This window comes from Acanthochromis polyacanthus, chromosome 9 (assembly GCF_021347895.1).
Source record: "Acanthochromis polyacanthus isolate Apoly-LR-REF ecotype Palm Island chromosome 9, KAUST_Apoly_ChrSc, whole genome shotgun sequence".
Taxonomy (NCBI): Eukaryota; Metazoa; Chordata; class Actinopteri; family Pomacentridae; genus Acanthochromis; species Acanthochromis polyacanthus.
Window position 1 is genome coordinate 1,918,163 of NC_067121.1, and position 15,045 is coordinate 1,933,207.

Below are 15,045 nucleotides of genomic sequence, written 5' to 3' on the forward strand. Positions count from 1 at the left end.
TCAGACCTGGGCCCAGTTTGAAGCTTCTGTTTGTTAATATCCAGTTTTTGGACATTTTTGTGTTCATATTTTTACAGTTAATGATTCTAGGAGCAGCTGAAGAACGTAGAGCATCTTTAAACACAGCAGAACCGTGGCCAGGTTCTGGATCCTGTTTCTGGGTCTAAATCCAGGTCCTGGTTCTGGGTTAGCGGTAGCCCTGATCACCTGCTCGGCTCCGTCTCAGACTCACCTGTCCTCCTCTGCGTCATCAAACTGTCCAGGTTCACACGCAGACATGACGTCACATCCCACGGACACAGGGAACTCTCAGGAGCCTAAAGACCAGAACCCGGACCCGATCCGGACCCAGCAGCAGCGTGTCCGCCACACTTCCGGCTTCCAGCGCGTCACTACGGCGGCGGTAGAGGGTCAGAGAGCGGAGCGGCTCGTGCTGCCTCCCCGAGGCGGACACGCGCAGGTACAGGTGTGTTTATCCACTCAGGAGCTTTTATTCTGAAACACAGCCCGTTAGCCTCCTGTCGGCTAGCAGCTCAGAGCTCCGTGGTTCTACAGTCCGGTAAAGTCCGGTGAAGTTCAGAGGAATGTCGGTGGATCTTGACCGGACTCCCCGAAACCTGCTGCTGTGTGAACGGTCCAGTCTGCTGGACCAGAAGAACCGGCTCAGTGCGCAGGTGCAGCAGCTGCACTTCGGCTATAAGGTACCGTTAGCATGTTAGCACGTTAGCTGCTAGCCCCCGCTGCTAACAGCTGTTAGCTTAGCTTCGGTCTGTGGGACTGTCTGTTAGCCAGCAGCTAGCAGCTTCACTAACTGGTTAACTCGCTGACCTGTTTGCCAGCAGCTCACTGAGGACAGTTTACTGGTTAACCAGCTGGCTAACTAGCTGGTTAACAAGCCCATCAGCTAACTATCAGCTAACTCAGGAAACCGCCGTTTACACGTGCTGGACAAAACCCTTCAAAATAAAAGTCCGGCCAACCACCAATCACACATGCTGATATGAAGTCTCGTTTTAAAGTTTTTACTGTTTACACCAGGATACATCCCATAATACTGATGTTCACAGCCTTTTATAGAGGAAATGATCAGAAACCAGATCAAGGGTTCAGACTGAGATCCTGGATGGATTTAAACTGATCTGGTGTCAGTTTTTCCCAGAACTCAGATGTTTCTCCTCCTAAATGTCCTGGTTCTATCTGCTGGACTGATGAAGTTCTGAGGCTCAGAAATGATGGAGAAAGTCCATTAAAAAGTGATAAATCTGGACCCACCTCTATGGAGCTCTGGAAATATTTCCAGGATGAAGGTAGAACTCTGATCGTTAGCAAGGTTACTAGAGATGAAGAACCAGATGCTCTGAGGAGGTTCTGGGGGGGAACCCGGACCACAGAACCAGACCTCATAGCTCATATTCTAGATAGATAATTCAGACTGCACACTTTAAAGGTGACTCAGATGCTTCCTTCCTTCACATTGTCAGTTCTTCTGAGATGTCTGGACCTCTGATTGGTTCTGTTCAGTTATGATGAGTTCTGATTGGCTCTGATCGGCTCTCCTCGGTCTTACTGAGCCTGACTGACGCTCTCCACCACTCAGGTTGTTGTTTGGTTAGTTGCAGGTTCTGTTCCCTTCAGGTTCTTTGCTGCTGTCTTTTATCCGTCAGTAGGTTCTGTTGGGTCCAGTCCAGATGCTGATTATTGGTAATCTGTTAATGAAAACAGCAACACTGATCATCTGAAAATGCTAAATGTCTGCTTTGATGTTCTGAAGTGTTGGTTGATCTCCAGCTTTCTGCCTCCGTTGTTCTTTGGAACCTCCAGACTGATGGATGTCAACGACTTCATCTGTTGTTGGATCTCTGTAGAACATGGCCTCATGTTCTGGTTTCTGAGACCCTTCAGCTGCTTCACAATGAGGACGGGTTCTACTTAGAGATGTTTAGATCCAACCAGCCGGCAGCATATTTATATATACACACACACACATTCCTTGTGTGTTTTTATTCTTACTGTTCGTATTGTTTTGGTCTGGAACAGGAGCTCAGTACATTTCACTGCATTATACTCTGTATTACTGCGTTTGGGATAATAAATCTTAAATAACGACTGATTCTGGTCCTTTGGTGGATCCGTAGCTCAGGGGTCGATTACTTTTTTACATAGAACAGGATGGACTGGAGAACGTTACTACTACTACAGACTCACTGAGCTGACCCGTCTCACCTGTACAGGTGTCTGTCTTGCTGCCTGAGTGTAGCTCCGCCCCCTCCCATCTGGATTCAGTGTTGAACAGTTTCAGCAGCTTCTACCTGATCAGGAAGCTGCCCATATATGAACTACTGGACTCAGACTTCCTACAGAAGGCCGTGTACCCAGGTAACACCTGTACACACCTGAACACATCTCCACACATCTGAACACACCTCCACACACCTGAACACACCTGAACACACCTCCACACATCTGAACACACCTGCTGGCTGTCCTGTGTTTCAGGTGGTGTGTACGGTCTGTCGTACAGAACCAGGATCGATGAAGATAACTGTGTCGCTTTGATGCCAAATGGTAAAAACTGATCTTCTCCAGCTCACCTGTCTGTCTGTCCTCAGCTCGGCTGTCTGTCTGTCCTCAGCTCACCTGTCTGTCTGTCCTCAGCTCGGCTGTCTGTCTGTCCTCAGCTCACCTGTCTGTCTGTCCTCAGCTCGGCTGTCTGTCTGTCCTCAGCTCACCTGTCTGTCTGTCCTCAGCTCACCTGTCTGTCTGTCCTCAGCTCACCTGTCTGTCTGTCCTCAGCTCACCTGTCTGTCTGTCCTCAGCTCACCTGTCTGTATGTCCTCAGCTCACCTGTCTGTCTGTCCTCAGCTCACCTGTCTGTCTGTCCTCAGCTCACCTGTCTGTATGTCCTCAGCTCACCTGTCTGTCTGTCCTCAGCTCACCTGTCTGTCTGTCCTCAGCTCACCTGTCTGTCTGTCCTCAGCTCGGCTGTCTGTCTGTCCTCAGCTCGGCTGTCTGTCTGTCCTCAGCTCGGCTGTCTGTCTGTCCTCAGCTCACCTGTCTGTCTGTCCTCAGCTCGGCTGTCTGTCTGTCCTCAGCTCACCTGTCTGTCTGTCCTCAGCTCACCTGTCTGTCTGTCCTCAGCTCACCTGTCTGTCTGTCCTCAGCTCGGCTGTCTGTCTGTCCTCAGCTCGGCTGTCTGTCTGTCCTCAGCTCACCTGTCTGTCTGTCCTCAGCTCACCTGTCTGTCTGTCCTCAGCTCACCTGTCTGTCTGTCCTCAGCTCACCTGTCTGTCTGTCCTCAGCTCACCTGTCTGTATGTCCTCAGCTCACCTGTCTGTCTGTCCTCAGCTCACCTGTCTGTATGTCCTCAGGTCGCCTGTGTCTGTCTCTGGATAAGGACTCCTTTGAGCTGTTGGGGTTTGAAGGGAAGCCATCCAAATTCAACCACAGGAGCAGAAGTAGATTTGGTCTGAATGAACCCACTTCCTGTACACACACAATGTCACATGATCTGAAATTTAGTAATCTGATTACTTTAAGAACAGCAGAGTATTTCCTCTGATAAACAGAAACAAACTTTACAAAGTAGAAACTCCAGCTTCCTCAGTCCTGGACCTTTGGACTGGGTCTATCTGTGTCTGCATCATGGTCCACATGGAGAAGAACTGAACAGAGGAAGAGAAACATCTGAGGAGTCATAGTTCCACTAGTCAGAGCTCCTAAAATGACTCCACAGACAGTGAACTACTTTCTCCACCCAGCTGTAAAAACAGACATCAGCTTCTTCAGACTTGGTTCAGTGGTTCTCCATGGAAACCAGAGTTAGTGTGAAGCTCAGACAGTGTGACGGAACCTTCAGAACATCAACCTTTATGGACGGAGGACCAGAACTAAACTTCCACATGAAGAACATGAGAAGAAGCCTGATGGATGCTGGAGAACATTCTTTGGTCAGTTGAAGATCAATGAGTTGGGCTCAGATGGAGTCCAGATGTTTGGTGAGAACCTGACCAGGACTACCACAGTGGATGGATGGTCCTGACAGTGAAGCATGGAGGTGGGAGTGTGATGATCTGGGGCTGCATGAGGTCAGAAGGTGTTGAAGACATTTCTAGAAGCATCATGAAGGTCTGAGGAGGAACCAGAATCCTGGCTGACCAGATGAAGAAGAGGAACATTCCAGCAGGAGAACATCCAGAGAACAACATCACACCAGAGCTTCTCCACTAGAACCAAGTGGGACCTGGGCAGTGTGAGTCCTGAAGCCAGCAGAACTGTTGAGGTGTTCTCCAGAGAAAGGTAGAGGAACACAACCCCTCCGGCAAAGGGCAGCTGAAGAAACCAGAGAAGATGTGAGTGGACTCTGGTTCCTCCATGAGGAGGACTGAAGAACCAGAGAACCTTACCTTAGTTCCACTGAGTTCCTGCTATGGAGCCTGAATGTAGCCCATAGTTAGTAATCTGATACCAGAGCAGATACTCTACTGTTAGAAGTAATCTGATTACTGTGGGGGGTAAAGGTCAGAGTGGTTTCAGTTTGAGGTGATAAATGTTTCTGTAGCTCACCTTTACCTGAGCCTCAGGGGGCGGAGCTAAAACAACGTGACGAATCAGCATCATAATCAATCAGCCAATAGGATCCATCTGTCTGATCAATCCTGCAGTCGTCTCCGTCGACCTGACCGACAGCAGCATGGCGACTGGTGGGCGGGGCTACATGAGGCTCCTCACAGGTCTGAAGTCCCGCCTTCGTTTACAGACAGACTTCCTGCTGTCACATCATCCAGGTGAGTGACATCATCTCACCTGTCTGCTGTCTGCTCCTGGCTGTGTTTTACCCACAATGCCTCTGTTCCACAGGGGGCGGGGCCTGTCTGCAGCCCTTACTGTCGCGATACGATTGGTCAGAGCACACACCTGAGGTCAGCCACTGCCATCTGACCCACCTGTCCTGTCCCGCCCCTCGGTCATGTGACCCTCACGGCCTCCTGGAGTGGCTGGGTGCCGTGGACGCTGATGTCAGCAGGTGAGATGACATCATCAGTGTGTCATATGACCTGGTGTCCTCCTGCTGACTCTTCTGTGGTTTCAGGGAGGACCCGTCCAGCAGCTTCCTGTCCTCGCTGACGTGTCCCGACCCGAAGACAAGGCTGGGCGGTGCTCTGAGGGTGTCGGTCTGCGGCCTGCTGCTGCCTCCAGACGTCCAGCGCCTCATCCAGGAGCTCAGGTACCTCACCTGGCCCAGCATCTCAGGGGTGATGAGGGGACCGTACCTAACTCACCTGTCCTCACCTGTCCTGCAGGCGTTACCTGGAGCAGCCTCTGTTGGAGTCCTGGGTGTCCCTGACGGTCCACGGATTTGTGGACAGTCCGGTGTCATGGGGGGACGGTAAGCACGGCGTCCTGAGGGGAGGAGACAACTTCTACAACCTGCTGCTGTTCCAAGACCACACCTACCAGCTGCACCTGGCCACAGGAGCACACGACACCTGTCCACCCTGACACCTGTCCACTGGGACACCTGTCGCTGTCCTTTGTATTAGTTTCGTTGTAGAAACGTTTTGGGTTCCAGGTTCTGTTGTGTTTTTTGTAATAAAATTCTTTCTGTGAATACAACTCTGCAGTAACTTTAAACCTAGACAGGTGTTTCACTTCAGGTAGATCCATCAGCTTCAGGATTACGTAGTACTAGAGGGTCAGATGTAGTATTAGAGGGTAGGATGTACTTCAGTAAACCTGTTTTCTCTCCATAATGTCAGTAATTGTAGATCAGCTGTAGTTCCTGGTTGTTCCACCAGGTGGAGCCTCTTCCTGTTTAATCAGACATGAACATAAAAGGTCACAGAACCAAACATGTTTATTTATTTTTAGAGTGTAAGCTTTTACATTTCAAGTAAAATAATTAATGTGATGATGATTTTTGTGACATTAGTGATGAGCAGCAACAGTTTAGATTTATTATTTATTAGTCGGTAAAATCACTGGAAGGAGGACAGGACTTAACCTCAGGAACCCTGATCCTTAGAGGACACCTGAAGACTGGACCAGGAAGCAGGTCCACCAGATCCAGACCTCTGTTAGCAGCTGAACCCCAGTCAGACATCAGGAGGTGTTTCTACCTGTACCTGGTCACCAATCAGGTTCCTCCTTCAGTCAGCAGGTAATGTAGAGCTGAGTGGAAATAAAATGAGGACTTTAAGGTTCTGCTGCTGTAAATGATGCAGGACAGCAATGCTGCTGAAAAACTGTTAATCTGGTGTTAATATATTTATATTACTGATCAATACAGCTGATTATTGATCACTGACACATCAGAACTGTTCAACTTTAAACTTCATACATCCAATGATGATGTTATATTAAAGTGGATGTAGGTCTGACTCCATCCCATAATGAAGGAAATAACTTTAATTTATGGACAGATGAAAGAGAATTAATGTTACTGATTGAATATTCTGTCATAAATACCAACAGATAATGTTCTAATCAGAGATCTAGCTCCTCATCATCGGTTACCATGGAGATCTAGCTCCTCAGCATCAGTTACCATGGAGATCTAGCTCCTCATCATCGGTTACCATGGAGATCTAGCTCCTCATCATCGGTTACCATGGAGATCTAGCTCCTCAGCATCGGTTACCATGGAGATTCAGCAGGTTCTAGAGATACGTCTTCCTGACATTGTAAACTCTGACCAGGTTCATCTCTCAGCCTCTTGCTGAAGTCCAGCCCTCAGATGGAACGGGTTTATGGTTCTAACAGCAGCTGAAGGAACTCAGTGAGGTTCTAAAAAATCCACTCAATCACAGAAACTGTTTTTAGGTTCTCACAGCAGCTGCATCTTCAGGATCAAAGTTTATGATGTGAGAAGAAACGTGGTTGATCTGGTGCCTCCAGCAGCTGTAGTTCTGCTGCAGAGGTCAGGTTCTACTGGGTTCTACTGGGTTCTAGCCCGACCCACAGCCTTTTACTGCAGGTCTGTCCTTCACTGTTCTCCTCACAGTTCCTGTCTCTCTCCTCTGTTCTCTGAAATAATAGTAAAAAAAACCATAATAATAATAACGATGAATGAACTGTTCTCTCTGAGAGGTCAGTAGATCATCTGAGCAGATGGTTCACATCTGGAGTTCATCGGTTCCTCCCAGAACCTGGTCTCTGGATGGACTCTTCTCTCTCTTCATTCTACAGGCTAAAATCAGATACAGATTGGGGTTCCTCTACCATAGTTAGGCCTCCGTTACATGCTCTGCTGTGAAGACGACCATCCTCCTCATGTTCAACTACGGTGATGTCATCCATCACTCAGCCTTTCTCCACCTTCCTTTACTAATTGGTGGGTTGGTCTTCCCTTTACTCTTGGAGACTCCAGCTCTGGTTTCTCCTCATCTCCCAGAACCTATCAGAGAAGATCTTAGTACCTCCAACCTCCTCCAACCTCCATAACATCTACACCTGAGGTCCAGAGATCAGAACTCTCCATCTCCAAGGTTCTCACTGTCTTTGGCTGGAATTCCTTTCATTTTGCTGCAGCCATTGTTTGGAATTCCCTCCAAAAACCTCTGGAACCGCCGTCTCCTCATCTCCTTCCATGTTTAATCAGAAGCTGCAGCAGATCCCAGCTGACCCTGATATGATGAATGGCCTGCAGCTTTAATCTGTTTAAAACACGCGTCATTGTTCATACATGTTGTTTATTTGTTGTTTTTGTTCCTGCTGGGCCTCTGGACAGCTCATCACTGTGACAGGAAGAAGAAACTAAAACGGATGTCTCAGATTCACACAGAACCCACGTTCTCAGGAGGTGGAACCTTTTCAAGAAAATCACTGATTTGACCAGCTGGTTCTCTGGAGATCGGTTCTACAGGGAACCAGCTGGTTCTGGTTCTGATCAACATCAGGAAGTTTCCCTGGAAAATCCAGGATGGAATTTAAAACCTGCCTCAGTGTTCTGTTGGAATGTTCTTTTGTGGTTCTGATTCTGAGCAGAACTCTGTTGTTCAACGGAACCTTTTCTAAGAACACAAACAGAAACATCAGATTTTAGTCAACGTTTATCGAACTTGGACCCACAAACTGAGACAAACAACCAGAACCAAGTCTCTGCTCAGAACCGGGACCAGAGCGGCTCCTCAGACTGTGATGCCACTGGATTTGGACCGCCTTCTGTTTGCTAATGTCAGCAGCTGAGACCGTGACATCAGAGGGGACCGTGACATCAGAGGGGACCGTGACATCAGAGGGGACCGTGACATCAGAGGGGACCATGGTACCACTGTCAGCCGACTGCTCTGGTCCCTGGGCGGCTGCTTGGCGGGCGGCTGCTTGGCGGGCGGCTGCTTGGCGGGCGGCTGCTTGCCGGGCGGCTCCTCCTCCACCCTGACGGTGTTCTTCCCGTACAGCTTCCTCTCGTACTGCAGCAGCTGCTCCCAGAAGCCGATGTTGAGGCGGACGGCGGGCCGGCTGTCCTGCACCCAGCGGTGCGCCTGCTGCAGCGTCACGGCCCTGAAGCGCATCAGGTAGGCCATGACCAGCGCCGGGGAGCGGCTCATGCCAGCGGCGCAGTGCACCAGTGTGCCGCCGGCTCGGTTCCCGTGGATACGCTCGGCCACGCGGTCGAAGTGGTCACCGAGGCGGGCGTTGGGCAGGTCGGACACCGGGACCCGAACACACTCCACCCCCGGGTAGGCGGGGCAGGCATGGCTCAGTGTGGCGTTGACGATCAGCGTAATGCCTTTCTGTGACATCAGAGCAGCATTCAGGGGGGCATCGGCCCCACCCAGGAACAGGGTGGGCGTGATCTGGGACACCGCCATCTGCTGGACACACCGGGAACAGCAGCAAACTGTTAGATTAGCATAAACACTGGGAACAGCAGAAAACAGTTAGCTTAGCATAAACACTGGGAACAGAAGCAAACAGTTAGCTTAGCATAAACACTGGGAGCAGCAGGAAACTTTTAGCTTAGCATAAAGACTGGAAGCAGACGGACACTGTTAGCTTAGCATAAACACTGGGAACAGAAGCAAACAGTTAGCTTAGCATAAACACTGGGAACAGCTGCAGACAGTTAACTTAGCATAAACCCTGGGAACAGAAGCAAACAGTTAGCTTAGCATAAACACTGGGAACAGCTGCAAACAGTTAGCTTAGCATAAACACTGGGAACAGCAGAAAACTGTTAGCTTAGCATAAACACTGGGAACAGCAGAAAACTGTTAGCTTAGCATAAACACTGGGAACAGCAGCAAACAGTTAGCTTAGCATAAACACTGGGAACAGCTGCAGACAGTTAACTTAGCATAAACCCTGGGAACAGAAGCAAACAGTTAGCTTAGCATAAACACTGGGAACAGCTGCAAACAGTTAGCTTAGCATAAACACTGGGAACAGCAGAAAACTGTTAGCTTAGCATAAACACTGGGAACAGCAGAAAACTGTTAGCTTAGCATAAACACTGGGAACAGCAGCAAACAGTTAGCTTAGCATAAACACTGGGAACAGCAGAAAACTGTTAGCTTAGCATAAAGACTGGAAGCACACGGAAAGTGTTAGCATAGCATAAAGACTGGAAGCAGATGGACACTGTTAGCTTAGCATAAACATTGGGAGCAGCTGCAGACAGTTAGCTTAGCATAAACACTGGGAACAGAAGCAAACTTTTAGCTTCGCATAAACACTGGGAACAGCAGCAAACAGTGAACTTAGCATAAACACTGGGAACAGAAGCAAACAGTTAGCTTAGCATAAACACTGGGAACAGCTGCAGACAGTTAGCTTAGCATAAACACTGGGAACAGCTGCAAACAGTTAGCTTAGCATAAACACTGGGAACAGCAGAAAACTGTTAGCTTAGCATAAACACTGGGAACAGCAGAAAACTGTTAGCTTAGCATAAAGACTGGAAGCACACGGAAAGTGTTAGCTTAGCATAAAGACTGGAAGCAGATGGACACTATTAGCTTAGCATAAACATTGGGAGCAGCTGCAGACAGTTAGCTTAGCATAAAGACTGGAAGCACACGGAAAGTGTTAGCTTAGCATAAAGACTGGAAGCAGATGGACACTATTAGCTTAGCATAAACATTGGGAGCAGCTGCAGACAGTTAGCTTAGCATAAACACTGGGAACAGCTGCAGACAGTTAGCTTAGCATAAACACTGGGAACAGAAGCAAACAGTTAGCTTAGCATAAACACTGGGAACAGCTGCAGACAGTTAGCTTAGCATAAACACTGGGAACAGCTGCAGACAGTTAGCTTAGCATAAACACTGGGAACAGCTGCAGACAGTTAGCTTAGCATAAACATTGGGAACAGCTGCAGACTGTTAGCTTAGCATAAACACTGGGAACAGCTGCAAACTGTTAGCAATCAGATGCTAAAGTGTTTCCATGTGTTCAGTCTGATGGTGAAGCTCCAATTCAGGAACGTTAACGTGAAGCTTTTCAGTCTGAGCTTAAATCAGCTGCTGTTTCTCCAGAGAACTTCCAGATTTATCAGCTCACATGGATTGAAATGTTCTAAGACTGTGATGTAAAAACTGGAAAACATTAAAGTCACATTTAAAGAATTCAGTCTGAGGATTCACCGACTGAATGTGTGTTACCTTCTGCTGGTCTTCTGCTGTCAATAAAGTGCACACACACACACACACACCGTACATGGTTGTGTGTGTGCCATCCAGCCAATCACGTGAAGGGTTAATTTTAGTGGAACAGCTGTTAACTCGTCCCTCAGTCACGTGACTTCGACCCAAATAACAGCAGAAATCCTCAATATCACGTCACACGTGACTTTATCAAATAAATAAATAACTAAATTAGCAAAATTAATGATGAGTCAACTGATGCACATCATTAATCAAGTGGCAGATTTACATACCTGCCAACTTTTGAAACCGGAAAAGCCTAGTAGCCAGCCGGGGTCCAGGGGCCGCAGGCCCCGGTAGGTCCGGGACAAAGTCCTGGTGGGGGTTCAGGTGGGCGAAGCCCCCCCCGACGCCAAATGATTTTTAGCATTAAATCAACTGAGAATGTGGCTAAGAATCATGTTTCCATGTTACTTAAAGGCATTATGGAGGATGTTTTTTTTTGTTTAATTTGTCTGATTCACATAAAATGAATATACTGACCTTTAGTGGACTTGTATGTATGTTTCTAAAAGAATAAAAATTTAAAAAAAAAACTGTGGACATGGCAGGACCTGAAAAACATCAGCCAATCAACGCGCTCGGACCGAGGCGTTTGGTTTGCTCCCTTTCCTGTCAATCAAAAATCTTCCGGCTCAGGCCTAGTTACGTAGATTACGTACGCCTTGGACTTACGTGTTTTCTGTATGTGTTGCTTTGGTATAGCTTCGTAGTTAGCTGGAGACTTGTTTTGCTCATCTTTTTTTACATAATGGCAGATAAAGATCCAGGGGGACCCAGCCGTAAAAGAAAGGCATTTTTTGAGGTCAGAGAAAATAAAAGACGACTGGATCCCGAGAATGCAAAAACAAAAGTGATTATTGGCGAGTCATTTGGGCGATGGCGTCAGCTCAAGCAACAAATGGACCTAAAGACAGATGCCTTGGTTGCTAAATTCCTTCTGGACAGGTAAAATGTATTATTGATTATTGATTATACTGCGGCTGTAGGCAACTTTACGACTCCTACGCAAGTTTCTGGAGGGGGGCGTTTCTTCGTAAATGTTAAGAGGGGGGAGGTTAGAGGGGGGTCAGGGAGAAATTAAATCTCTTCTAATGCCTTTAAAGTGTCAATTCATAAATGCTGATGGAAAAGATCAAGGACAAACTTAATAATATATAGCCTTTCAGAATGTTCCTTTAATTTGACAGGTACTAAACTCAAAATATCACAGGCATCCAGATCACATTTTTCAATATTGTGATGACATTTCTCATTCTAATAAACAAGTTTTTGATGTGTCATTTACCATAAAGTCATTAGGAAATATTACCTACTTCTGTTCATGAAAAGATATTTTTGGAAGTTATAACTTGAATCCTTATACCCAATAACAACATTATTGACTTATCAAAAATACCTCTATGTAAAATAAGTCTTGTCATTTCAAAGCCTAACATTCACAGAGTCCTCACACATCAACAGTAGAGTCGGCACATTTTTCACGACTAGACCAGTTACTATGAACTTCTTCTTGTGCTGTCGGCTGTCAGAATCGAAGTAAAGCAGATGATATGGCAGCTTTGAGAGCGACCAGGAGGAACTTGCTTTGTTACCGCGGCTAAACGTTTGGTTATGAAGACACTTTGAGCAGGAGAAGGCGCCAGGGCAGCTGCTCGAAATGATTTACTTAATACTGATTTCCGCGTTCTCCGGAGCAGTCGTTACGTTGATATCACAGTTCCTGTTGATGTACCGGAGAAGCCCTGAGCCCGTTAGCAGGACAGTGCAGTATGTCAAAGTAGTGCCTGATAACGCGTTGAAGGACTACTTTAATACCCAACATGCCGAACCAGGCCAGCAGCAACAGGACAGCACACCGTCTGCTGCATCCGTGTCCGGCTGTCAGCGGCGGCAGCCCCAAACAACAGCCGCCACGTCCTTCTCAAAGCCAGCCCATTGATGCGGCCAAAGCAGAGACGTGCAATTTCCTAAACGCTATCTTTCTGTTCTTGTCCAGGGAACGCCGAGACACCCCAGTCATCAGACACTGGCTCAACAAGAATATTAAAGTGAAATTTTCAGGAGCTCCTGCAGCGGGTCTGCGCGCGCATACCGATGTTAACACTTGTGTTATAAACACTGCAAGCCGTCTATCAGCAGCATGCAGTGCCGATTGTTTCTGGTCTAAATTTAGATACTGTTCTTAGCGATCTCGTGAATGTGTTTCATGTTTTTGGATGTTTTTTGATTGATTGCTATGTGAAAATCCTTATTTTGATTAATAAAACCGTAACCCGGAGTGGGATCATGAAAACCGTAATCATTACGGCAAAACCGGAGTAGTTGGCAGGTATGGATTTAGTGCAGGATATTCAGAACAGTGCAAATGAGTAATAATAGTCCAAGAAGTGCAAATATGCTGGTTATTGACCAGAGTTTGTGTATGTGGGGGAAGGGGGTGGTAGAGAGTTGAGCTTCCTGACAGCCTGGTGGATGAAGCTGTTCAGTCGGATGGTCCTCAGACTCTTCAGTCTCCTCCCTGATGGCAGCAGGCTGGCTGTGTGGGGTCACCAGTGCTGAGCGCTTTGTGAGTGAGGCGGGTGCTGTAGATGTCCTGGAGGGAGGGGAGAGAGACACCGACAATCCTTTCTGCTGCTTTCACGATGCGCTGGAGGGTCCTGCAGCAGGAGGAGGTGCAGGAGGAGGTGCAGGAGGTGTGCCACGCTGTGATGCTGCTGGACAGGATGCTCTCCATGGTGTCTCTATAGAAGGTGGACATGATGGGGGCCGGGGCTCTTCTCAGCTTACGCAGGAAGTAGAGACGTTGTTGGGCCTTCCTGACCAGTGATGTTGTGTTTCAGGGTATTATTGCTATTAATTCCGCTCAGGTCGTTCTGTTAGTATTAAATTCAACCGGCTCATTTAATTGTAGAGTCTAATAATTGATGAACTTTAAGAAGAATAAATTGCATGACTCGTGACATCTGATGGCACGTTTAATTATTGTTCTATAAAGTCTGATAATAAATTTAAATAATATTATCACTTTAAATCACGGTGCCTCAAAATGTGTAAATACTGTTTATTGACCTTTAATATTTCTATAGATTCTAGAACTAAACGTGTTTTTGGGAGTATTGTACAGCATGTTTTTCAGAGGTAATACTGGCCTTTAATGTTCCTGGCCTGCCTGTCTGCTCAGTTTCTGTTGTTGGATGTAAGCTGCTGAACATTTCTCTCAGGAAGAATAAAGCATCCATCCATAGTGTGTGTGTGTGGGAGGGGGGGCGACGCGCCGACCTGTGCACCGGAAGTTCAGCAGGAGACGAATCAGCGAAGAAGAAGTGGTGCTAACTAACTGTTAGCTGTTTTGATGATGGCGGACCTGAACCGGCAGCTGCAGGAGTATCTTACCCAGTCCAAGGCTTCCCAGTCCGGCTCCAGCACCGCGGTGGACCTGGGCGACTCGGAGCCGGTACCGGGGAGCTGGTTTGGTCGGTGGTCCAGTCCGTGGACCGGCAGTTCGTCCAGCCAGAGCTCCGGCGGAAACAGCGGCTTCTCCTGGCCGTGGTCGGCCGAGCCGGACCCCTGCCTGCCGGGCATGAGCCGGCGGCAGCGGCTGGTGGCCTTCGGTGTCTGCGTGTCGTTCTCCGCGCTGTGCTTCGGCCTGTCGGCGCTCTACGCCCCGCTGCTGCTGCTCTACGCCCGCAAGTTCGCACTGCTCTGGTCGCTCGGCTCGCTGTTCGCCATCGCGGCGGCGGCGGTGCTGCGGGGCCCCAGCAGGCTAGCCGCCGGCCTGCCCACCTCCCCCGGAGCCGCCGTGTACCTGTGCGCCCTCGGAGGGACCCTGTACGCGGCGCTGAGACTGCACAGTACCGCGCTGACGGCGCTGGGCGCCGCCCTGCAGGTCGCAGTCATCGCCGGCTGCCTGGTGTCGCTGCTGCCGGGAGGGAGCGCCGGGATCCGCTTCATGGGCGGGATGGCGGCGTCCGCCATCAAGAGGACAGTCACCGGGAAAACCATGCCGATCTGACCGGGATTGAGAGCTGGAGACCGGGCAGGTCTCACTGCCAAACCAGGGGCCGGAGACCCGGCAGGAAGCAGCTGGACTGTCAGGAACATGATTATTGATTATTGGCTGCTACAGACCATTGATCAGACAGGATGCTGGTGGGAACATTAACTCTTTGGTTGAGGACCAAATAAGGTGTGAAACTCTGATGCCAGGTGATGTGTTCAGGTGTGATCTGGGAGTTTAACAGTAATTAAAACCTGTTCAACACTGTTTGGTTTCATGTGTTTTCTCTAAATATCATCTGAGAACTTTTTCATAACAGTTAGTTTGATCCAGGAGAGAAGAATGAATTCTCCAGAAAATCTGCTTCAGGTTGAGACTTTTACCTCCGATCGGTCGGAACAG

The 15,045-nt window shown here is 48.4% G+C and overlaps 4 protein-coding genes and 1 long non-coding RNA gene across 12 annotated transcripts in view; 2 read left to right on the forward strand and 3 right to left on the reverse strand.

Moving 5' to 3' along the window:
* Positions 1-483, reverse strand: part of LOC127535538 (serine/threonine-protein kinase RIO1-like) — a 12,559-nt gene extending 12,076 nt beyond the window's left edge. For both annotated transcript variants that reach the window (XM_051953838.1, XM_051953837.1), the window contains exon 1: positions 233-483. In XM_051953838.1, the coding sequence (XP_051809798.1) occupies positions 233-279 (47 nt within the window). In that variant the 5' untranslated portion in view covers positions 280-483. The remainder of the gene's footprint in view (positions 1-232) is intronic.
* On the forward strand, positions 478-5,613 carry LOC127535551 (ribonuclease P protein subunit p40-like). 2 transcript variants are annotated; one of them, XM_051953872.1, is made up of 8 exons: positions 478-701; positions 2,232-2,376; positions 2,497-2,565; positions 3,369-3,464; positions 4,662-4,784; positions 4,858-5,023; positions 5,090-5,224; positions 5,301-5,613. In XM_051953872.1, the coding sequence occupies exons 1-8, from the start codon at positions 585-587 to the stop codon at positions 5,497-5,499; spliced, it is 1,050 nt and encodes a 349-aa protein (XP_051809832.1). In that variant the 5' UTR covers positions 478-584; the 3' UTR covers positions 5,500-5,613. The 2 variants fall into 2 exon arrangements, with proteins under 2 accessions (XP_051809832.1, XP_051809833.1); XM_051953873.1 differs by lacking the exon at positions 3,369-3,464.
* Positions 2,573-3,443, reverse strand: LOC127535568 (uncharacterized). 3 transcript variants are annotated; one of them, XR_007944419.1, is made up of 3 exons: positions 3,328-3,443; positions 3,052-3,235; positions 2,573-2,982 (listed from the first exon to the last, which is right to left on the reverse strand). It is a non-coding gene; the product is annotated as an uncharacterized LOC127535568 (long non-coding RNA). The 3 variants fall into 3 exon arrangements; XR_007944418.1 differs by having other exon boundaries at positions 3,052-3,258; XR_007944420.1 differs by having other exon boundaries at positions 3,052-3,166; positions 3,259-3,362.
* Positions 5,614-5,829: 216 nt separating the features above from the next.
* Positions 5,830-13,661, reverse strand: LOC127535555 (dual specificity protein phosphatase 18-like). Of its 4 annotated transcripts, none has more exons than XR_007944376.1 (3): positions 10,602-13,661; positions 6,545-8,813; positions 5,830-6,168 (listed from the first exon to the last, which is right to left on the reverse strand). XR_007944376.1 is itself a non-coding variant. In XM_051953896.1 (2 exons), exons 1-2 carry the CDS (start codon positions 10,656-10,658, stop codon positions 8,127-8,129), a joined length of 741 nt encoding a protein of 246 aa, XP_051809856.1. In that variant the 5' UTR covers positions 10,659-13,661; the 3' UTR covers positions 5,830-8,126. The 4 variants fall into 4 exon arrangements, 2 of the variants coding, with proteins under 2 accessions (XP_051809856.1, XP_051809855.1); XR_007944375.1 differs by having other exon boundaries at positions 6,514-8,813; XM_051953896.1 differs by having other exon boundaries at positions 5,830-8,810.
* A 223-nt stretch (positions 13,662-13,884) lies between these two features.
* Positions 13,885-14,910, forward strand: LOC127535560 (vesicle transport protein SFT2C-like). The gene has a single exon (XM_051953903.1). The coding sequence runs from the start codon at positions 13,999-14,001 to the stop codon at positions 14,656-14,658; it is 660 nt and encodes a 219-aa protein (XP_051809863.1). The 5' UTR covers positions 13,885-13,998; the 3' UTR covers positions 14,659-14,910.
* Positions 14,911-15,045: the final 135 nt, after the last annotated feature.